The 24,202-nt window shown below is 41.6% G+C and overlaps 1 protein-coding gene across 5 annotated transcripts in view; it reads right to left on the bottom strand.

Moving 5' to 3' along the window:
• FYN (FYN proto-oncogene, Src family tyrosine kinase) overlaps positions 1–24,202 on the bottom strand; it is a 137,036-nt gene that overhangs the window by 19,455 nt on the left and 93,379 nt on the right. For 4 of the 5 annotated variants that reach the window (XM_058019761.1, XM_058019760.1, XM_058019763.1 and 1 more), the window contains 9 exons: positions 20,296–20,553; positions 19,676–19,772; positions 15,051–15,149; positions 13,847–13,950; positions 9,490–9,639; positions 7,556–7,720; positions 3,107–3,286; positions 1,225–1,301; positions 970–1,123 (listed from right to left, as the gene is read on the bottom strand). In XM_058019761.1, coding sequence (XP_057875744.1) covers positions 970–1,123; positions 1,225–1,301; positions 3,107–3,286; positions 7,556–7,720; positions 9,490–9,639; positions 13,847–13,950; positions 15,051–15,149; positions 19,676–19,772; positions 20,296–20,542 — 1,273 coding nt within the window. In that variant the 5' untranslated portion in view covers positions 20,543–20,553. Of the gene's footprint in view, positions 1–969; positions 1,124–1,224; positions 1,302–3,106; positions 3,287–6,924; positions 7,081–7,555; positions 7,721–9,489; positions 9,640–13,846; positions 13,951–15,050; positions 15,150–19,675; positions 19,773–20,295; positions 20,554–24,202 lie in introns of all 5 variants that reach the window. The other variant, XM_058019764.1, reaches the window with a different exon arrangement.

Genomic DNA, 24,202 nt, shown 5'->3' with positions numbered 1-24,202 from the left:
TACAGAAAGAGGTTAGCTGTTTCCTCAGAATTAATGGCAGGGTCCATGCTGAAACAGGGACTTTGCTCAAGGGAAGAAACTCACAAGAGGAAACCCACAAAGAGAGTTCTTGGTGATGTACAACAGGGTTTAATGGGATCCTCCCTGGCTTTGGCACTGAAAGGATGGAGTCGTGTTTACCAACACATATTGAGCAAGCATGACCAAAGTACTGCCAGCAGAAAGAGAACAAAACTGTAGCTCTCCAGCTTGGACCAACATCTGACAACTAAGCATGACTTGTAAAGAATAACTAAAAAGAGCCTGTGACATGGCTCAGTTTGAACACACATGCTTTTTAGAAAAAGCTGCAAAACTGTTTGACACATTTCTATAGTGTATCAGTGGTGTCTGTGACCAGAACCCTGTGTTGCACTGGAAGATGTCATTTCTATTAAAACAATAGGAAAGGAAAAGGAAAGGAAAAGGAAAGGAAAAGGAAAGGAAAAGGAAAGGAAAGAAAACAGAGTGCTTAGAGAAGCAGCTCCACTGCACAGAGGCACAACTCTTTGACCTGTTTGAAATAAAGAAAGTAAGAACAGTACAGGAGTCATAATAGTGGTTAGTAAATACTAGAAGGCACACTACAAAAGAAATACCCTACATACACTTCTCTGGATCACCACATTCAGACTCTCATAACCAGCAAGTAAAATATGCTCTTTGCTATGGCACCATGAAGATCCTGTCTTTGCTGTCATTTCCAGCTGTGTTCTCACTTGTCACCTTTGTTTCATTTTGGTTTTCAAAGAAAATACAACAAAATAAGACATTCTCTTTAGGACATGCATTCAGAAGTAAACTTCTGACTAAGAGTTAATATGAGTTGAAGATTTACTGCAAGCAGCTCCGAAGCACAGGAGAAAGAGTTTTCAAAACCACATTCTACTCTTTCCCCGCCACAAGAATGACACTCAGTGCTGCATTTACCTTGTCTGGCTGTATATTCATTGTCTTCAATCAGCCTTGCCAATCCAAAGTCGGCAATCTTGCATATGAGGCCGTTGCCCACCAGGATGTTGGCAGAGCGCAGATCCCTGTGTATGTAATTCATCCGCTCGATGTACGCCATGCCCGCGGCCACCTGAGCAGCAGGAGACACAAGCCATGCATTTAAAACAAACTCAGTCCATACATGGGCTACAAAACACCCACACCTCAGTGCTCAGAGCTGTGCAGACAGACCTGGGCCGCCATGTCCACCAAGTTTGGTAACTTCAAGGCTCTTCCTTCTCCATCCTTGAGGAAATCTAGCAAACTCCCTGTAAATGCAGAGTTGACACAATAGAGAGATGTTAGGAAGACAACTCATCAGAATGGAGGTGCAGCAATATGTGCAATATTAAAGACAGCAATGTTTCAACTTCAAGGAACAGTTTCAGAAAACCCCATGATATCTCCAAATTCTCCTATTGTACTTGCTTCACTCTTGAAGCTGGCTTGCATTAGAACATGCAACTAGTAAAACGAGAGTTGCAGTGAAAGGAAACAGGATTGTTTTAAATTTTCCTGACCATTATTGAGAAAGTTGATCTTTCCTAACTTTTCCAGTGCTCTTTAAAACTACATAGCTGCTGCTCTCTAAAGGCCTCAGCTAACTGCAAAGCAGCAGCTCAGTTCCAATCCACACAAATCATGGAAGAAGTCAGATCCTAGCTCAACATGCTCCAAAGGAAAGGTCAGCCCAGAGCCTGGTGAGCCCAAGGGGGATAGCATTAGCAAAGGCTATTTCTCCTTAGAAATTAGTGGTGCTCCTCCTCTAGGTAATCCAGAACTAAATACAGCATGAATCATTAATTTTAGAAGACAAAGAAGAGATGAAATGAAAGCAACTTCAGCAAAAGTTATAAGAGTATCACTTTCCTGTGCTAGGGAAAACAAGAAAGTACCCTGTTGCCTTAAAGAAAGAGCCTAGGATGTATAGATTCTGTCCTAATCTTGTATCTGAACAGAGAAGTGTAGCAGTCTCCTTTAAATAAGGTCAGAGAATTGGTTTAAAAAAATAAAGGAAAAAGAGAGATGATTAAGCGTTTCTCCCTTCATAAATTGTCAGCCTCAAGCTCAGATCCAAAGATGTAAAATGTTACAGTACAAACCAGTAAAGTAAGCCAAAATAAACCCCATACTTCAGAAGGGTTTTGAAAAGTCTTTATTTTTAAAGGGAAAAAGCATATGCTTGTCACTGAGACATTTGATTAAAGTGTGAGTTAGTCAGGGCTTGGATGCCTCTGAGGAGGGAGGTGGGCAAGCACCTGCCAGGAAAATAAAAGTCAACTCCAAATAGACTGAAAGAATGCACTTAAAATTTCAGAGTGTATCCTCCAATGTACAATGAAACTTCCCTGTGAGAACTTATGTTTCCTATTTGGTTCATTTGCTTTTCCAAAACAAGCAGATTTTTTGCTCTGCTCTAAGCACCCTGCTGGAGATCTGATGGAGCAAAAAGTTTTCTTTTTCTCATTTTACTACACTGTTACCAGCTAAATAGCTTAAGGAAGAGACAAGGGGGAAGGGGAAAGTGAGGGAAAGAATAATATGTGCAAATCATGTATTAAGTAGATAATGGGGTGGACTGAAAGTGAAGTGTGATCTGAGAATGAGGTGCAGTGACAAGATTCAGGATTGGCTAAACAAGGAAACAGAAATCCTAGGCCAACAAGTAAAACACTGAAAGAAGATGTCCTGAAGAACTCTCTGATGCCAGGAAAAGCTAGGATCTTGGGAAGCAGCATGTGATATCATCAAACCTAGAATATGCAAATCACTTGTCAGGGAAGTCTGAATGCTGGTGCAGTTGGAATCACTTAGCCTGCACCAACTTCTCTTTCCCCCAGCTAGTACAGATTTTCTTTGTGCATCAGGGCCCAGTTCATACCTAGTACAGATTTTCTTTGTGCATCAGGGCCCAGTTCATAGTGGAATTCCTAATTCTTCTGAAGCCAGAGGTGGCTCTAGTTTCCTGTTCCCTCTCTCCTTCCTCGCATGCACCCCGTTGCACCTCCCTCTGTATCCCCAAGGAGAAACAATAAAGAAAAAATATTATCAAGGCTAGCAGCTCTGGCTTCACCTTTACTCATGTACTCTGTGACAATATAGATAGGCTCTTCAGATACCACAGCATAAAGTTGGACCAATTTGTCATGTTTTAGCTTCTTCATGATTTGGGCTTCCTCTAAGAAGGATTCTGGAGACATGGTGCCAGGCTTCAGGGTCTTGATAGCCACTTTAGTATTTCCATTCCACGTACCTACAAGCACAGACACTTAGTTAGATTAAATATCTTCTGCTCCTTTTTCTGCCTGATGCCTAATGTAAGCAAGGAAAAAAATAGCAAGGACATTTAATATAAATTTAAAAAAAAAAAGTTTGGTTTCCCATGTTGCCATATCATTATGTTCCTCCCACACCTCCTTCATATTTTAGTCTTTTTCTGTTACACTGAAAAATAATACTCCCATTGGTACTGGGGCACAACTGCTGTTGTCCTACTCAGACAGTGTTTCCAGTGATCTCCACAGAAACCTTCTCTGAGTAAGAAACTTGGGACTGCTGAAACCCATCTTCGTGTATTCCCTTGCTAACAAGTAATTGGTCCAGACAACAACACAGCTCCAGTCACAGATTTGGACAACAAAACTGGTTAAACCAGAATTTCTTATTTGCAACACATTTTAACATTTTGGTTTTGTTCTGAGTCAGATTAAAAAAAAAACAAAAAAAAAAAACACCCCAAAACAAAACAAAAACAAAACAAAAAAAACCCCAACAAAAAACTTCATGAGAAACAAATCCTGAATTGATTTCAATTTAGAAACACAGGTGTGTTTCCAAACTGAAATGTGTCTTTTTCCTTCCCCTCCTTATCCCCAGGGGCTGCTGACAGAAAATGAGGTGTTCCTGTCCACTTCAGTTTGCTCTTTAATCGTGGTCAGCACTGAAACAGACAAGTTGCAGCATTTTTCACCCATCAGCTACCAAGCTTTCTGGAACATCCAAAAGCCTGCACAAGAACCTGGAGACAAGTGGGGAAGGCTGACTCAGGGCATCATGCAAAAGCTGGGGCTTCACTTGGATATTAGAAAGGGGGAGGAGAACTGGAAAGAAAGAAAACCCAGAAGACCTATTAATGTAAACAGTGGAGACTTTTTTGGTTTTGTTTTGTTTTGGGTTTTTTTTGTGGGAAGTAAAAGGAGGGACAATTAAAATGGGCAGAAATACCCCTTTCCTACTGCCTTCTGGTTGTCCTTTGCCCAGACTAGCCAGAACCCTGCTCCAGAGTCAGGGCTGACATGGCTCTGAATGTGATCTGTAGATAGGGAGCTGCTGTGTGATAAGGCAGAACAACACTAAATTACTTCAGGAATTAATCACATTAAAAACCACTCCTCTGCACTTAAACACGAGGACAGCAGAAAGCTCACAAAGTACACAAAGGCTGTGTCATGAAAAAAGGTAACATGTAAAATAACCCCATTTGTCTTTGTTAAAAGTATGTGAACAATAACAGGGCTCAGCTGCTTCATGGGAATTGCTTAGGCCAAAATAACTTTATCATAAGCTTTTGCAACCTGCCAGAATATAAATGAGCCATAAAATGGGTCTTTTTTTGTGCAAATGCTCAGGTCCCAGGTCTACCTTGCCTGGCTGAGGATAGCAGAAGAGCAGTGGAGGAGCTGCTGCTCCTGTGCTGCTTGCTCCTCACTTTTAAAGGGCAATCCCAAATGTCTACCAGGGCTTGAGGCACATATTAGTCAAAAGTGTGCAGTGCAAGTTGGTTTTTATGATGCCTTTATTCCCTTCTGCCAGTTTGGTGCCAGCTGTCACTGAACTGACAGTTCACTGTACTGTCAGTGGAGTAATGCCTCGAGTGACCACCTCTGCTACCCCACACGCTTCAGAAGGACTCCTGAAGCCCTCATTTCTCTCAGTCCTTCAAACCAGAGCTGAAGCAGGACTTTGCTCTAGTGGCACTCCTGTGTAACCTGGGAAGGATGTGGTTTTGCCTCTAATTTCAAGCAGGGTGGCCAAAATCTTTTCAGATGGGTGACAGGGAGCGTGTTTTGTCTGGAGTCACTGAGGCTGCAGACTGCAGTGTGCCATCAGTCACGGCCACTTTGCAGAGGTACCACAAATTATATGAACCAGGAATAAAAACAGAGTTTCATGGGCACCAGACTGGCATTCATAAAATAGGATCCCACCTTGTGTGTTAACAGGATTAATGGTATACTATCTGTTTAAATAAAAATTCCAGGACTTGTTCTATTACTAGTGTTTTCAGCAAGTCTGTTTTTAAATATTTTATTAATTTCTCCAGTTTAAAAAAGAAAATAAACAAAAATGTTGACTTATCCTCTCAGCCCTGATTCCAGTTTAAATTCTTAAATTTTCTTTTTCTGTTTTAGTATATTTTTCTAATAGAAAAGCAGCATAGACTTCCCTCTGAATTCCTCCCATATGTAGCTAGTTACTACTTAATGTGTTTTTTATTAATTGTTACTGTGTTAATCTACTCCAATTTGGTAATGCTTCAGGGCTATTAACATATTTTTTACTATACATAAGAAACAGAATTTCATAATTGTAATCATAATTTTTGCATTTCTGACAGCTGCTTGGTACTGGTACTTGGCACTTTATTTCTCATAGCTGACTTTATTTATTTATTTATTTATTACATTTGCTCCTTTAACTTGTTGAATCAGTTTAAGGTCTATGGCACACAGAGTTGACCACTAAGTATGAACATAAACTGGAAACTTGTGCATGCAAGTTTCCATTTCTCCATTTCAAGATGGAGAATGAGACGGAGAAACTGCAATTATCTGGAAATGCGAACAGAAATGTAGGCAAGTTTCTTTGCATCAGGTCAACTGCAATTCTGTGAGATTCTATAAATTTCCATATTTCTGGTCTATAAATTCTGTAAATCTCACAGACTTGCTGTTGGGCTCCCTGCTGGAGCACCCACTGGTTGTTTTGGCTGTACATATTTTTGTGTCACTGCAACAAAAGGAGTGCAACTGCCTCCTCAAATTTTTGTGAAGAAACAACATATAGTGATTCTTTATTTGAATTGGTAATTTTAGAGTCTATACAAAACACAATTTGGCATAGAAATTGAGCCACATCTCATGGAATGGCCACTATATTGTGTTTTAATGCTATGGCCATACTAAGATTTATGTATATTGTAAATTGCTGTTGTTTTATACTCATTAAAAGAATGAGGCCCATGATGGGTAAGTTCAGCTGGCAAATGTGCAGAAAACAATGTCAGTGGATTTGGAAAAGGTCAATATTTCTGGACTTCAAAGTGGGGGTTCAGCTGGGCCTGGCAAGTTTTGCCTCTGTTGTCCCTGGTCTCTATATTGAATTACTGGGCTCTGCTGCAGACACAAATTGCAAACAGGATTGAAGAAGTGGATGCATGGGAAAGCTAGCTTGACAATATCAGCTTGCTGATATTTGCCATTATTTTTAAGCTGGGAGAGTGGATGGAATCATTTTCAGGGTCTGATTCCATCAGTGCTACAACACACAAGGAAAGAAAAATGTCTACTTACCAGATTAATTTCTGGTTAGCCATTCTGCCTTACAGGTTTAGCATCATTCCTATCTTAATACCTAGCAATTGTGTAGTCACCCAAATAAACCCAAGGCAATTAATGAATTTTAATGCCCTAACCTCTCATACCACTGTGTGCAAATGAATGGAAGCTTCCCCATGGATGACTGTATTTATGTTTGACTGTTTCAGGCAATATAAACTAACATTTCCCACTATTCTGATCTTTTAGCCTTAAGATCTAGACTTGAAATGTTTATTTCTGCCAAGAGGGCCTTAAAAGATCCATCCAAAGCAAAATATATTCTCTGCCTTACCACGCCACACTTCAGCGAAACACCCCTGACCAAGCTTCTGTTCCAGAAATAATGAATCACGTGCAACTTCCCATGCATCTTTAGCCAATCCAACAGTTTGTGGGGTATAATTCGTAGCAATCACAGTTAAGTTAAAACACAAACCATCAGCTTTCTCTATAGGAGAGGAAATTAATAAAAAAAACACACTTATAATCCAAAATTATGCATGCATTGAGAAAGATGGAAGGTGAGGGTCTCTCAGTGCTGCAATAAAGTTCATTTGCAAACACTGGTTTTTGGATGCTGATGATAAGGACTTCTTTTGTTAGCTGGCAGAAAAAGGCTCCTTGGTACAGCTAAGAGATTACTACGCGAGCCTTGATTTATTATTAAGACAGTGGTAATTTGTCAAAATCAAGACCTTCCAAGGAAACATGGATTTTCAGTTTTCTTTTGCCATCAATTATAGTGAAAGTTGAAGATTAAAGAATTTCAAAGTCAAAGACATGATTCCAAAGACATTTTTCCTAACAGTTTGAGCTTTACTAATTTTTTTTCTTGTGGGTCACAATGTCCTCCTACATTTTCACCTTCCATCTTGTAATCCCCACACAGCGAGCTATTTTAGAGTAATTATTTTGCTCCATACCCATCCATACTTCCCCAAACTGCCCATTTCCCAGTCTCTTGATCAACTGTAGGGATTCTCGTGGAATTTCCCAGACATCTTTGGTTTTGACAGACAGATCAGTAAGCCTTGGCATTCCTTTATGACAGGGGACTACTAAGCGGCAGCAAAGACCTGCAGCTCTCTCTGATGGAGCCAGAAGTGAAGCCAACAGCAAAGGAGAGGAAAGAAAAAAAAGTGTGACATGAAACAAATACAGTAAGCAAAAAAACAATGCTACTCACAACAGCTGTTAGTTGCATACCACAAAGCATCCTGGAAGATTAGGAATTGAACATTGAAACATATTCATTTGAGACAGAACAGGAAATATTTTAGTCTCTGCACAGCCTGAAATGGAAGGTGACCACCACTGCTTTCTCTTGCAGACTCAGGATTTCCCTCCTCCCACAATGCTGCATTAAGATAACCTCTTGAGTGACTGGTTTACTATGGTACAGTATAGCTTTTTAAAAATAATCTGTCAGTTACAAGCTGAATTGTTTCTGAACTGAGTAAAAGAAACACAGAGAAGATTAATGACTTATTTTTCTGAAAAATCGCAGCCATGAAAATTTGGTGGACTTTTTGTCACCTGGGAAAATATATTCTCCATATTTTGCTCTGTGAAAAAGTGTCTTTGTAGGTGTCATGCAAGTCTGACATTCTTTCTAGAGCAAACCTTCATTAGCATATGCAGTACCATGCCTCCAGAGCTACCCTGCCTGGATCCTACTGATTATGCCTCTGTATTGCACAGAAATGGCTGCTTCCAGGTCTTTTTGTTTCTGCATCTGTGCATGGAAAATATGCCACCCAAATAAGATGACCACGGGAAACTAAAATTTGACATATACCAACCGGTACATTGAGGTGGTAAATTATCTTCCTTATATGTGAGTTTTTGTATCTCATTTAGCTTGAAGTAGAGTCACCAGAAACAACTAGGAATTCTCCCTGGCAGCACACACCCATCAGGAATTGGGTGGAGAAGACAGCCAGATGTCTAGTATGAATAGCATAAGAATGCAGCAGACAGAATACAAAGAATACAGAAAAAATGCCCGCAGAGAAGCTGATTTCCCAAGTAAAAATTATGAAAAGTTTTTGAGCAGCAAGCATTTGGGGTAATCTGTTAATAATATTATGGAAAGCTAAAGAAAAGGGAAAAACCCCAAAGACCAAATAATTCAAAACACAAATTTCTGCTTAAAAACTGACTGTGCTGAGAAGCATGGCAATCTGTGTAAGAATCAGTTGTCCTATGCAGAGGTTTGAGGGGCTTTGAAGTTGCATTTGTTGTACACCAATTGCCAGTGACAACAGGACGTACTTTTGGGTGGAACAGTGCATGTCACACTTTATTCACATAATAAATAAAGTTTGGTGGGTGGACACAAATAGTGTGCATAAAGAAACGTGCATATTGCCTTATTTATTTAACATACTCTAGATGCACATAGAATAAAAATTCAGTGGGAAAATATATCTAATGTATCTAATACATGCAGAACTTTTGGCCATTGTTTTAGGTGACTGAATTCCACAATGCAATTCCTACTTGCTTCATTGGCAATAGTGTGCTGCAAAATGGCACATCTTAGCACTCACTTATTCACAGGGAATTGATGTGCAAGTCAAATTTGGTAATTCTGTTTGCTCAGAAATAGGGAGAGCTGACAAAACCTTTAGCACAGTGAAGTGTTAGGTTTTAAAAGCTCTGCTGCTGTATCCCATGAACAGCACTCAAAGACATTTATAACTCTAATGGGAAAGGGATAACAGAAGATGCATTACAACAAGCTAGAGTCATAGATCAAATGACTCTTTAGGGCATCTTACACATACATCAGCTCAGCAGCAAACACTTTTGTTTTAAAATACTTCAGAGTGCCATGTATTATCTGAAAAATTACCTGAGTAATGCTGAACCAGCTGCTGAAGAGTTTCAAATTGTGCCCGAGTTGTGATATAATATCCACCATTGTCAAGTTTACGAATCTTATAATGTTTGACATGATCTCCTTTCATATCATCCCAGTCTCGAATAGACAGGGAATAGGCACCTGTTCCAAGTAAAGAAAAAAGAAAAAATTGTAATTAGCTCTTAGTCACAAAGATTTGGGTTTTCTGGTAAATTGCTACAAAGTGAAAGAGAAACTGCTTCCAAAAATCTCACTGTATCTTGAAAAAGAACAACTTAATCTAACACAATGAGGTAAGCATCAGAGAAATCCTGGGATGTTCACACCGTGTCCCTTTCACAATGTTCTAGAAAGGTACCGGGACTTCTGTGTAAATGAAAACTCACATTTTAACATTTACTGCTCCAGGCTGTTAAATTGACTTTTCCTATTCTAAGTGTCAGGTTACACTGCAAATACTGTCTTTTATGTAAATGCCAGTGGGTGGTAAATATCAAGGTTTTGAGGACAGGAAGCTCTGAAGATAATGACTTTATATGTGGGTAGTGTTGTTACCTGGATGGATCCCAAACTTCTTTATAAACAACCAAATAAGCATATTTTGTACACCACAGTCTTTGGATGGTAATACTACACCAAGACTGAGCACCAGTAGATCTGCAAGAACTTCACATTTAACTTCCCAAATCCATGTGGGGCTTTAGAGCTTACTAGTAGGATTCAGATGCCCTAGCACAGGGATTAAGTGCCATGTGAGATGCCTCAGGACACGCTGCTTGGCAGTTTTCCCACAGGCTGTCACATTTTTCCAGCCATGTGGATGCCCTGCAGACATTTGAAATGGCTCTGGACGCTCAGGGCCATGTGAGCCTCAGTTGATGGGCTGGATTTAGTTTCAGGTGCAGTGGTGGCAGTCACTGGTGGGCTGGGGGTTTGATTTATACACCCATGCATAAGCCCCTGGTGCTACAAGGGTGGCTGAATGCCAGCCCAGTTTCCATGCGAGTCATGGCACTGTGGTGTAATGCCAGTGTGGGCACTTGGTGTTTGCAGTCAGGGGCAGCTGAACAGAGCCTCAGCTTCCTGCTGGCTGCAGAAACAGCTCAGGCACCTCCGTGGGGACCTGCACCTTCAGGTGACTCGCTCTGGAGGACAGTCCTGTTTTACAGCCAGTGACACACACGTGTTGTTTGTAAAAAACCCACTTTTTTACAGTGTAACGCAGCATCTGAACAAAAACATGGCCCTTTTCAAAGGCAGCAAAGAAAACAAGTTCTCTCTCATGGCTCAGACAAATACTGTGTTTACTCAAGGGAATTTAGGTATTAAAACGAGAAGAGGAAACTGTCAGCTGCAGAGAGCTCAGGGACGCCCTCCTTCTGGAGCCTCTGCTGCTTTCACTGGTAACCATGTCAGCTAAGGGCAGAAAAGGAAAACCACCAGCAAACAGTTTTGTGTGACATGAAAGGTGGTCCCAGTGTAAGATGTCTTTCTTGGATGTATCCTCAGTAAGAAGCCTCCTTGACCACATTAACCAACAACAGGTTACACTGGTGGGTGGCTGATCCCTGAGGGAGATGCAGTGCGTAAAACCTCTCCAAGGGCTTCTCAAATTCCCTGTTGTTTGTCCCCTATATAGGAGGAAAAGAGCCAACACTTAAAACAGATGATTCTGGTTTATTTGAATGGGAGGCACCCTTAAAGGAGTGTCAGGGGTTGTTTTATGTATTTTTTTTTCATTTTATTTTAGTTTCATGTATTTATTTTGGTGGGGTTGGAGCTAGATAATCTTAAAGGTCCCTTCCAACTCCAGCCTTGCTGTGATTCTCTGATTTCTAAGTGTAGACAAATACTGTTTGTTTAGGACAATTTTCTGAAGAGGCTCTCCCCGAGTCAGTACATTTGTCTCAACTAGGAGTTCAAAGCTTTTTGGTGATTTGCAAGCACATCTTGTGCATGCTTTGTACCACCACTCTGGGCTGTGCATTGTCAGCCTCCTCTCAGAATTCTCCAGGCAGTCTTCTCCACCTCCGCATTTTTGAGTTTTGATCCACTGGCAGCAGCTGTATTTTCTTTAGTCACGCTCCCTGCCTATCTGCTCACTATTTTAGATTCTTTAGGGAAATGTAAACAATCTGTGGTTCCAGGTCTGCAATCAGAGCTGTGTGGGTGGCCCTCAGTGGACCCCTGTTGACCTCAGATCAAGTTGCAGGACTGGAGCTTTAGCTCAAACCTGGACATAAACAAGAACCAAGATTTATTTCATTATTCATTTATTTAGGCTGTTGGTTATCTATACTATTCATTATTCTCTGATGATAAATTTAAATACAAGAGATAGAAGTAATAAAAATTTGGGATAGAAATACGACATTACAATATATCATGCTAATGATTTTTTTAAAAAAGCCAAACAACTAAAACCAGACAGTCTTGAAAGGTGGAGATTGAAACCAGGTGAAGGATTATGCAGACAAGAGCTGATGAAGCACCTGGGTAGTCAGGCATTGAAAAAATGAAAAGCCAGCTCCATATGATTTATTTTGAAAGTAAGAAGAGAAGGCAACCATGATCAAGGGAAGTTAAATTCATGCTGAAATCACCCATGATGATACTTCTAACAGGATCCTGATTAATTTTATTTTTGTTATTATTTAAAGCAGAAGGGACAATTCTAGGTCATAAAACAATTCCTGCCTTAAGCCCACAATGGCTGGTTGGGATAGGGCATTTTGAGAAGACTTATGGCAGAACACACCACTTGAGCCCACATAATTGATTTTTTTCTCTCTCTTAAACAACAAGCTCTCTGTTTTCTTCTAACAACATACTTGAACACCCCAAGAATGAGAAGGGAAATAGGCATTTTTGACAATAAAACATACATGTTTGTTTTTTTCCTATAGCTTTGATGCAAACTCTGCTTGAAGATGTAGAGAGCCTTAAGTTTGAATGCAGAGAAATGTAACTTGCTGCTGTAAGTCCATCCATGATGGATTTCTACATTTTTCCAATGCATTTGTGTCTCACAAGAAATTAGAAGAACCCCTGACTTGGCTAAGTAAACAGCTCTGCAAAACATATCCCCTATCACTGTATAAAACCTGGGGAAGCCAGACTAAACTGATAATGTGGTTTAGAGAAACAGTGTTGTGTTTGTTTTTAGGATCCATGGCTGCATATATGAGTGAGTTTTTAAACTTGGCACAGAGTGGGATGAAGTCCTGCTCCTCACACACATCAGAGCAACTGTTGGTGAAAAAAAACAGGTGGAAGCTATTTGCAGAAAAAGAGCAAGTTTGAGCCTGTCTTGCTCCTGGTGACAATGCCTCACTGCTATGGGAAGCTGTGGGGTGACAAGAAACTGTCTGCCTGGAACAACAGCAAGTCTATTCAGATTTTGCATCAAAAACAGTTTTCAGAATTATACGCAGCCAAGGAAGAATCTCGTGACTTCAGGAGGCAATGATGCAAAGCTTACAATTTTAGATGATTGAATGCAGCATCTGAAGATAGGTCAGGGAGAGAGGAGTGCAAATACTGCTTCTCTTCTTTAAACTCCTCCACTAGCCGTGACATTTTGCACGCTAAGCCTGGCTGATAGTGTGCTCTGATCAAAGCACTGACAAGTCGGTGCTTTAATTATGTGAACCATCATTAGACTACAGAACTTGTATGGAATTAATTCTAGTGACTTATGCCTCCCACAGCTTTTGTTCTGGATTGTTGGTTAATTGAGAAATGGCCAGGTTTGTTTTTGGTTAGTTGCAAGTTTTCTGCTCAATAGTTGTATGAATTAGAAAGATCTTTTCATACATGTGAAGCTTCTGAAGAAGATGTTGACAGGCCCTGTGAGCAAAACGTAAAAGCAAAAATAGCACCCGCCGAGAAAACTGGAACTCCTCCAATATTTTTAAAGGGAAGGAGGAAAATACACCCTTCCACTTGACTTCAGCAGAATGGATACAGCTGAATACTTTATGAATATATTAATTAGAAGTATATTCAAGTCTTTTCCCTCTTAATATGTGAATTTAAAACTGCTGCATAATTTTTTTTCTCCTTTTTATTTGTTCCCCCCAAGGATCCAGCATTTCAAAGGATCACACCATGTGGCTTGCACTGCAGATACCATGGGTTGAGTGTGAGTTGCACTTTGGTTGTTCTCTACTTTGAACACTCACCCTAAGACCTAGGATATCCAGACATCCAATTGCCTAACACAAATACATGCAAAAATGATACTTAATCTCTGCCTGCCTTCATACCACTGACAACAGTATTTCACACACTCAGCACAGTTTTTCCCATGTGACCTTCCCATTCCCAGTCAGAATGCCCATCCTACCTTTGGTAGTTTCGCTTTCCCGGATCAAGAAGGTACCTCTGGGGTTTCCAAACGACAGCAGCTGCCTCTCGGCATCCTTTCGGCCCAGCTTGCCAAAGTACCACCTTAGGGAAATACCAGAAATAGTAAGGCAAAATGTGATGTGGCAACACTAAATAGTGTCACAAAGCCCAGACACAGAGAGGATTTTGTGTGGAAACTGTGCTTACTCAGATACAGTTCATCATTTTTGTCACACTGTGTCTCTTTTGTCATGTTGGAAAGCCAATGTGACAAACCACACAGTAGATGTTCCCTGTGCTGGGCAGCAGCTCTTTGCATTGAGCCTGTAATCAGCAGGTGCTGAGAATGTTTGGTGTCCTCCAACAAAGGCCAGACTTGGACAAAGAGAGGCCAAGATGTGGTGGGTGGAGGGTATACACAAGGAAAAGGGCAGAAAACTGTTGCTGCCAAAGAGCAGTATTTGTACAGATGTTGCTAAAAATATTTTACTTGTATAGTGATTTACTAGTACTCAATATTTTTGTTGCAGCACAGCTATAAAATCTCAGTAGAAGGATGAGATTCAACCTTGATGAGATTCTATATGAGGCTTTCAAAGGCTTTTACAGCCTTTTTTCCTTCCTGCAGCAACGTTTTTGTGTTGTTTCCCAATCAACCAAGGACAACCTGGAGTACAGACTCCAGGAGTACCTGCTCACTCTATAAGCTCCTCCACTGTATCTTTTATACTGGAAATAATGTGAATACACACATCACTCTTTTTCATTGCATAGATGGGCTCTCATTAGAGCTTTGTGTATGCATTGTGGGCATCCTACCTATCCTAGGATTTGTATTTGTTGATACAATGTGTCCTCTTTAATGGACAGTTTGCACACTAATTGACTCAAAATATTTTTACAAGTCGGTTCAGGAAAAGCAAGGACACCTTTTGGTTAAAGCTTGAAATTAGCTGACAGTTGAAAAAAGGAAGCAGACCTGTGTTCCTTTAGGTTTTCTTCCTTTGTTTTGACATTGAAAAAGCACTGAGCTCGTGCTTCTTTTGTTACTAATTACCTAATTATTTATCGGTGCAGTTAAGAACTGAAATAAATATAACGTAAGTCATTTGAAAAATCGCTGCAATCAATCAAAACCAACTCCTCACACCTCCTTCTAACACTGCACTAATGGGTCTTTAGAACAGAAAAAGAAAACATACTCCTCTGCTTGGATGGAATCGACTGGAGCCACATAATTACTGGGAATGTAACCAGTTTCTCCTGTTGTCAAGGAACGGGCCTCCCACCAGTCTCCTTCCCTGTGGAAACAGAGGTGAGAGGAGAAGTGAGAGCAGGACACAGATGTACAGACAATGATGTGGCTTTGTCTTCAGTTCTCGGTCTCAAGGTTGTTTATTGTATCTTATCTTTAAAATTCTTTCTCCTGCCCTGCCGAGGTCCGTCCAGCAGGACAGTCCAGGCACTCTGCCTGCCCCCGGGGTGCTGTTATGTCTTTGTACTAAAAATTACATATACAATGTTTACAATTACTTTCCAATACCTATCACCTATGTTAGACAGTGAGCTTCTACTGTAAACCAAGCCAAAAGTGCCAACATCACAGCAGAAGATGGTGAGCAAGAAGAACAGGACACACCCAGATCCCTCCATCTTGCCCCCCTCAATCCCCATTCTAAAAATCCCAAAAATCTACAATTTCACCTTGTGATAAATTCACTATCATTCTACTTTGTTGTAGCTTGCAGATCTTCATATAAGGTTGGTAACTTGCTCTACGGGTCATAATCAAAACCACAGGCATTTTGGGCTCTGTGCCAGGGTCTCTGAGCCCCCTGGCAGGGGTCTTGGCTGCTCAGGACAGCCAGAGGGATGCCCTGGGTCCTGCCAACTTTGCTAACAGCACCCAGAACTGCATGGCTGTAAGAAACCACAGCCACTCATTTCTTTGTCACCGGTGTGCTTCTGAGAGAGCTGTTTGCATCTAAACCCAAAAAAAAGTACATATTTCTTTACATCTGGAATTATTGCAGCAGTGATTAGCACTGTAGCCTTTCAGATGCAGCATAATAGCATGAAGAAGCAGAAGAGCCCAGTGTAATCAGGTTTGGTGAGGGCTGAATTTGGACTAGAATATTGAAAAGTGTATCCATAGCAATTATTCTAATACAGACCCTTGAAAAAGCTTACAGGAAAATTGCCAAATTGAACGCTGTGTTCTGCTTTTGGCTGGGAATGAGTTAATTTTCCTCAAAGTAGCTGCTGTGGGACTGTGTTTTGGATTTGTGCTGGACACAGCGCTGCTGGCTGATAACACAGGGATGTTTTCATTCCTGCTGAGCAGCATTCCCACAGTGTCAAGGCCTTTCCAGCCTCCCCCCGGAGCAGAGAGGGGCTGAGCAGGGGTCTGTGTGAGGGGACACAGCTGGGACAGCTGACCACGAGGTATTCCATTCCATATGGCAGCACGCTCAGCACGTAAAGCTGGGCAAGAAGAAGGACAAGGGGGGAATGTTTGAAGTGATGGCCTTTACCTTCCCAAGGCATGGCTGGGCATGATGGAAGCCTGCTTTGCTGGGGATGGCTGGACACCTGCCTGCCTATGGGAAGCCATGAATGAATTCCTTATTTTGCTTGGCTTCTGTGCATGACTTTTGCTTTACCTGTTAAACTGCCTTTATCTCAACCCATGAGTTTTCTCACTTTTCCCCTTCTGATTCTCTCCCTGATCCTACCATGGGAGAAGTGAAGCCCCCCATGGGGGCTGTGTGGGGATGAGTTGTTCTCCGAGGTTAAACCACAACACAGTGTCACATTCACTGCTGATTTTAAACTTCTATGAGCACAATTATCTGAAACCCAAAGATATCAAAAAGCCATCTATCAATGTGGCATTTTAGATGGCCCTTAAGGATCACACTTCATTGTCTAGATTCCCTCTGCTGGCCACCTGGAGGAGGTAGCACAGGACTAAGCTGCATTTTCAAATATTTGCAAAAAGCTTCACATTTAAATGTGAAGAGGTTCATGCAGGACTATCTTAAGGCAGCATTCTGTAGGCTTAGCATGAATTTTTGTCTTACACTGGTGCAGACAGTGGGACATGCTACTGCCTTTCAGAAAATGCACATTGCTGCAGGCTGTGCAGCTTTAAAAGAAGTTTATTTCTCAGCTTTCTGCAGGATGCAGTGGCTTGGGATTTACCAATTTCTATTTCATTCTCAGCACCAGTGAGAATGAAATAGAAATTGGTGAATTCACCAGTGTTTAACTCCTAGCACTACTACTAAGCATTCTCTTTTCTATTTCTGGACTGCTTAGAAACGCTTTCTCAGTTCCCCTCTCTGTAAAGCAGAGACTTGTTCACTAAATAAAACACTATTATCAAATGTGACTGGAGAATTCAGCCTCTTCTGGAAGCAAACAATTGCAGAAAACACACTGTCTAAGCTATTACTGGAAAGAAAGGTTGTGTAAAGGTGAATTCTTTAAATGTTCAACTTCACTTTATTTAACAGTTTAAAGGAGCACGAACTCTATGGAAAACAACCAGAAACCAGCTGTGATTAGTCAAAAAGGTGACTTTCCAATTTTACAGTTCAAGAAACATGAAGTGCAAATAGCTTTTGCAGAGGTTGACACTGTTTTAATACACCCTGTGTGCATTAGTATGTCAGGCAAATGGCCCTTTTTGTTTGTGTCTCTGGTGGTGCCAGTGAAGTGCAAACCCTTCCCCCAGATGCTGCTGTAGAATATTTCTGAGGCATTATGCCACACGGAGCTTGATAAATTGTACCATCCCATCTCCTCCTTACCGTGCAGAGAGTCCACTAGATGGAGGTATTTTGTCGTATCTAGGGAGGAAAAAAGCACGCCTGTGGATGCTCCCAACGTCAGGAACAATCCCCTCTGCTTTGACAGAGAAGCTTAAATCTCTCAAAGCACTGCCAGAGGAGGAGGAATGCAGGCTTTTTTCACAGCTCTTAATTTCAGACCTGCAGCTGAGGTAGGAGGCAGCTAGTCAATGGGGCCAGACAGGGAGTGGTGGTGGTGGGAACGCTGGGGATGCCCAGTGTTCCAAAGCCCCACACTCAGGCTCTGATATGAACCACTCTGCAGGTGCCTCTTTCACCCAGACTGCCTTTAGTAAAATTTCTGGGTTCAAATCACAGGGATACCCCCTGTATGTAATTTCAGGTGTTGTGCTGAATGTTTACTCCAAAGCACAAATCAAATTTTGGTTTTTGAAAGCTAAAGCGAAATCCAAATCCAAATCTCTCCAAAAATTCCAAACCAACTACTTTTTTTGCACATATTGGCAAGCAGCATTGGCAGGTGCTCTTAAAAATGGGCTTATTTAATGTAATTCCTGATGCAAGTGAAGAGAGGAAGCATTCTTACAGAAAAGCAGCTTTCTGGAGATTCCCAGTCTGGCTGTCACTACTCCAGGGGCGTGGTTAGGGCCATGTTTATAAGCAAATAGACCTAACTACAATGGGAGCTGAGCTTCTATGATCCTACAGGAAAATAAATGAATGGTTGGTCTTTTTTCCTTACTTAGAAACCCTTCTTCCAGGCCATAATTACCTGCATCAAAATGCATATACTGCAGCCACTGACATGAAGGGGAATCTCTCTGTCTCACCAGCTCCAAGGATGACAGCTCTGTAAGTCATGGTGAGCACCACCAGATTCCACCAACTGGCATGGACAAGGTATTTATAATGTGTGGAACTTCTTGTTCCAGGTTATGGCATAGTTTGTGCAAGGTTAGGAAAGCACAAGGCAATGTGAACAAAAATGGATCATAGGTTTAAAAAGGGTTTGTTTCCAACCTCTAATTTAGAAGCAGAAAGGTTTTAAACTGCTGCTCCCTCTACAAATTGCAACTGAAGTTTCTGTGCTTTCATCTACATCAAAGCTCTTTGGCTCATGAAATATTCCACAGAATTACCTGATTTTTAAAAGAACTTCAGTGCACATTGAGCCAATTCCAACCCTTCAGTGGCTATATTAAAATTAACAGGAGCTGCACCAGGGGTGAATTCACCTCATTGTCACAAATTATAAAAAAAAAAGAGAGGACCAATATCACAAAGCCTTTAGAAAGTGACATACTTGGTTGTTAAGCCATTTTTACCTCTACATGATGGCAGTAGTGAACATAACACAGAGCCTGCCACTTTATGCTCTTAGCCAAGAATTACAAGATGTTCAGATATAGGTCAGTAGCACAGTGAGTTTTAGAAGTTATTTTTAAATCGCTAAGGGATTTTTTTTTTCTGTGGGCAGTTGATAAAATTAATTTTAAGTTGATGATTTCCAGGATGGAAATGTGGTTTTCATGTCAGATGCAGCAGAACCTAAGAAGTTCTGACTCCATCACCTATCTTTAAAAGGACAAAAATGCTTTTAAACTTGGAACATACATATTTTGTGAATCACCTTTTAGCTCATTTCTGTGTAGGGATACTTGCAGCAGATTGGAAAAAGTGTTAATACATGCCTTGCAGAACCTCTGTAGCTACTGATAAAGTAGAAAGCTGGTAGTCTCAGTTCTGAATGTGGGGTTACTGTAAAAGGTAAGTAGTAAATCACACAATCTAACACTTTTTATAAAGTAAATGTGGTTGAAGCGTTTTTTCCCCAACAATACATCACTTTGCAAAAGTGCACTAAATGTAAAGATGAGAAAGTAAGCATAGAGTAAATCCCCTCCATACTTGAATATCCAACATCAGATTTTACTAATAGCATAAGCAAATGTTATTGTAAACATTGTAAGTTTGAAACTATTAAAAAGTAGATTTCCAAGCCTATAACTTACGAGCTGTTAAGTATCTGGAATTTTTCTCCTTTGTGAAAACTCAAGTCATCTTCTGTTCTTGCTTCATAGTCATAAAGCGCCACAAAAAGAGTTACACCTAAAGAAAAAGATAAGTGGGTTATACTCCGTCACAAAAGACAGGAGGGAAAGGAACCTCAAGAGATGTTGTGGATAAGCCACAGGTAAGGTGCTCCAGTTGCTGAGGAGCAAACCAAACTGAACCCTCCAACTTTTGAATGACTCTCATTTCTCTGGTCTTAGGCAGCCAGTGGGCACTCCACCTCCTTCACTCTGCACAGTCACAGCATCCCAGGCAGGCAAAGGGGGTTGAAGAGACAGTTTAGACATAGCCATGCCAAGTATTTAACCACTGGAGGTGGCTCAGCCCACACTTTACACTCCCTGGTAGAGGGATGAGGCAGTTAGCCAAATGTGGCATGTACACATAATTTCTCAGCCCCAAGTGAACCTGCAAATTAGCAAAGAACCCAGGTCCACCCTACTTCAACTCTTCACACTATTTAATGAAATAACTGTTCCTAAAAGCAACATGCTGAGACAGTCAGGCCTCTGCTGTAGACACATGACTAGGAGCACTAAAATAAGATGTTCAAGCTCACCTGTTCCTCCTCTTGTACGCAGCGTCCCTGTATGAGAGGAGGAGTTGACTCCACCAAACACAGTCAGTCCTTGGCCTCCTGTGGCATGGAAGTTGTTGTAGTTTGGGATTGAAGTCACACCGAAGCTGGGATAGTGCTGAGGAGTAGGATCTGTCCCATAGCGGTAGCCTGAGCTTTGAGTTAAACTGCCATCCCTCTCGTCAGTCAGTTTTGTTGCTTCTTTATCCTTACATTGCACACAGCCCATTATCTAAAATCCTACGAGAGGAAGGAAAGGACAGGTGTTCATATGTTGATGCTCACCAGATGTCCTCCAAACACACATATGATGAGGCTCAAATTAAGTTCATTGCTCAAAAGTTAAGTACTTTGGAAAAAAGCCCTGCAGTGGTTTTAAGACAAACAGCAACATGTTGGGAAAAAGTTCACACAAAATCTTCCCCTCAGGAGTTTTCCATCAAGGCCTGGGGAAGGGGATCCTGCCTGCCCTTAGGGCAGTGGCAGATCTTTGTCCAGCCCTGACAGGCAACATTTTGCACAGAGGGACCAAGAGGACGAAACCCATCTTGCTCACCCTCTGCCAGGAGATGCAACTGGCAGGCAAAGGACTCAGCCAAAAAAGTGCAGCTGGAGGTGTTCAAGACTGCCCTCAGAACACAGAATCAGGCACTTAGCTTGTGGCTCATATTTGACCTTGCCAACTACACAGGAGTGGACTTCACCTGAGGACAAAACCCTTCTTCCATTGCTGGAGCTCTGCATGGCAGGCAGAAAAAAAAGCCACAGTGAGCCAAGAATTATTACAGCAGGAAAGTAGGAGGGAGATATCAGAGGGCACAGCTGACAAAAAAAAAAAAAAAAAAAAAAAAAAAAAGGAAGTTCCTTTTCAAGCAATACCAAATTGAAGGCTAAAACCACTGCTAGCAGAAGGTGGGGCTGGCAAAGGCACATGTTAAGAAACCAGAGAAAGTCCCAGAAGAATTAACACATCAAATGCAGAGCAACTCCAAGTACAGATTCTGCACAGAATGAAACTGAGAGGGTTTCAAAAATTACAGCTTCAAAAAGGTTGCTCCAAGTTTTTTAATTCTTGTAACCTCTTGCTCAGCACCCTCATGGGGCACTACCAGCCTTGGTTAAACTCTTTTTATTTTAGAGAGTTTATTTTAGCCTCTCTCTGCATGGAGAGAAACAGAGGGTGATTCACCACAGCTCAGAAGCAGTCCTGTAAGGTTAGTCCTGTAACCTGATGTTGCCTTTCATCTGTAGCTCTAACTTTCTCTAGTCCATGTGGTGCTGTGACTGAACTCTTTCCTATTGCCCAAGTTGAACCTGGACACAAAACCCGAGTTTCTGGAGTTGGGTGGGATGAACCTGGGCAATCAGATACTTGTCTGGATGCCTCCTTGATCTGAACCAGTACAGTGACTCTTAGATGCAACCTGGCACACAAATAACATACTCTGAACAGCGGGGTTGGAAGAGAAATGGCAGAAAAAACCCTAAAAAAATTGCTTAATAGACATACTTTTTTCAGAATATATAAATAGACAGGGAGAAAATGCAGAGAACGAAAAAAAAAATATAGTGAAGTACTTTTTTTTTTTTGCCCCACATTTCTTTTCACATTTCAGACCAATATCTGTCACTTTGGGTAAATAAAAAGTCTATGCTTTTTAAATTTTTGTAATTTTTCTGTAGCTGCCAGGCTGGCTATTTTCTATACCTTACCCCAACATCAACACAGGAAATTGGTTTTGACAAACTCATGGGATTTAGAAAAAGAATGTTTCACCAGTGCTAATGCTTGAAAAATTATGCAGCAGCTCCCTGTTTTTCTGTGACAGTGCACAGTCTGGATACCTGCTTCCCACATCTCACCTGTCTAATTAAAAAGAAAAACACTTCTGCTGAACGGTATTTTCTACAGTTTGCAGATACTTCCAGTTATTCTACAAGTCAGTTCAGAAAAACAAGCATCATTTTGCCTGCCCAATGTGACACCCATCCACAAGAAGGACCAGAAGGAGGATCTGGGAAAATACAGGCCTGTCAGTCTGCCCTTGGTGCCCAGGAAGGTTATGGGAAGCTCACTGTGAGTGCAATCACAAGGCACACACAGGATCAGACCCAGCCAGACTGGGTCTAGGACAGGACACAGCCCTCAGTGCCATGGCCTAGTTAACAAGGTAGTGATCAGTCAAAGGCTGGATGCTATGATCTCAGAGGTCTTTTTAACCTAAATGATTCTGTTTTGCTGTAATTTTATCTTTATTTATTTCCTGGAGTTGTATTGCCTGCAGTTAGCATGGGTCTACACTCTCTTGCTCTTAGCCTGACTTAAAGCTGCCCTTTTTGCATTTCTTCATTCCCTTCAAGACACCACATCCACTCAGCAGGGCTCCCTCACCAAAATGTTTAAGTCTTTCGGGGAGAACAGAAAAATGGACTCCTGACTCTTCACTTGCTGCATGGGTGGCACGAGCTGGGATCCCCCAAGAAACTAAAGCAACAAATTGAAGCCTGGTGGCTGCAAAACACACTGCTGCTGTTACTGCTGCAGCAGCCATGCTGACCTCCCTCCTCTGCTCGCCCTGGAAGCTGGGCTGGAGGTGCAGAGTGTTGTGCATCCCCAGGACCAGCAGTGGCACCAGGGGAGCCACAGGGACCACGAGAGGTGCAGAGGTGTCCTGGCCAGCTTCGTATCAGCTGAGAAAAACTGCATGTGGAACCAGGACTACTGCTTTTACCATTTCAACAGCAGGACAGTCTGGCTCTGGAGAGCCTTTGTCTGGAGTTGTCACTCAGAACTGAGGCTTTCCTGGCTCCTCTCAGAGCCTCTGTGAGCACTGCCAGGGAGTGAAGCAGGACCACACGGAAGGCAAGAGCCCTGTGGAGGGATGGCTCATCTCCCTGCAGAGCCCCGAAAGCTTTGGGCAGGAGGGATGAGTCTGGGATTCACTGCTGGGACCCTGCTACACCTCTGTGAAAGCGTGGCTGTGATGTGCAGAGAGCAAAACATGGGCAGGAGCCAACACTGTGTGGGAGACACCCCCAGAGAAGGTGGAGGAGAGGTGTGCTGACCACCTGAGCAGGGAAGGGTAAGCCATTAAATCAGCCTGCCTAAAAGCTGCCACATGGGCTTATTCACCTCAAAGCAACTAAGTGATATGCAGGGTTTGCTGTTTCAAGAAGAATTTCACAGCCTTTTTGTTGGCTTGCAGACTTACATCCCTGTGAAACTCTATCACCTCCTCCCTTTCCCCTCCCAGCTCTGTTTTTTTCTCCTCTTATTTTTTCCCATGTGCTTTCATGAAGAAAGTAGAGAAAAAAAATTAAAGAAAAAAGAGATAGGAAACATGAAATCTGTGAGACCAGTGGGAGGGAAAGTGGTTTTCTTGTTGCTCATTCACAAACGTTCAGCTGAGCAGGGAAAAAAAATCCCCACTGAAATCTGGGAATATTTCATGTATATATTTACAACTGCTGACAAGACAACCCTACATATTTCATTTACACGCTGATAAGGAAAAAGCTGAAATGATAAATCAACTGCAAAAAGAAAAATTGCTACAAGTATTTATCCTGGAAAAAGTGAATAAACAAGGGGATGGTATACATATGTACTGGTAGTTTAAAAAAATGGTTTAGGTTTATATTACTAGGAGTTATGTACAGAGAACCAGTGAATTATGAATGTCTTGGTTTTTGCTTGCTTTATCCTTTCACTGGCAATAGCAGCACACAGGGAAGGAGAATTTGATGCAAAGTGAACGACTGACAAAATGGGCTTTTTCTTTCTCTTGTCCCCTCCCACTGTCACAGTGTCTAGACAATCCAAGTATAAAAACTGCTTGATTGCAGCCTCTTGTAAAATGTGACAGAGGGTGTTACATGCACACATCTT

The sequence above is a fragment of the Melospiza georgiana genome, chromosome 3, assembly GCF_028018845.1.
Source record: "Melospiza georgiana isolate bMelGeo1 chromosome 3, bMelGeo1.pri, whole genome shotgun sequence".
Taxonomy (NCBI): domain Eukaryota; kingdom Metazoa; phylum Chordata; class Aves; order Passeriformes; family Passerellidae; genus Melospiza; species Melospiza georgiana.
The sequence above is the reverse complement of the archived record's forward strand: the minus strand, read 5'-3'. Positions and strand labels throughout refer to the sequence as shown.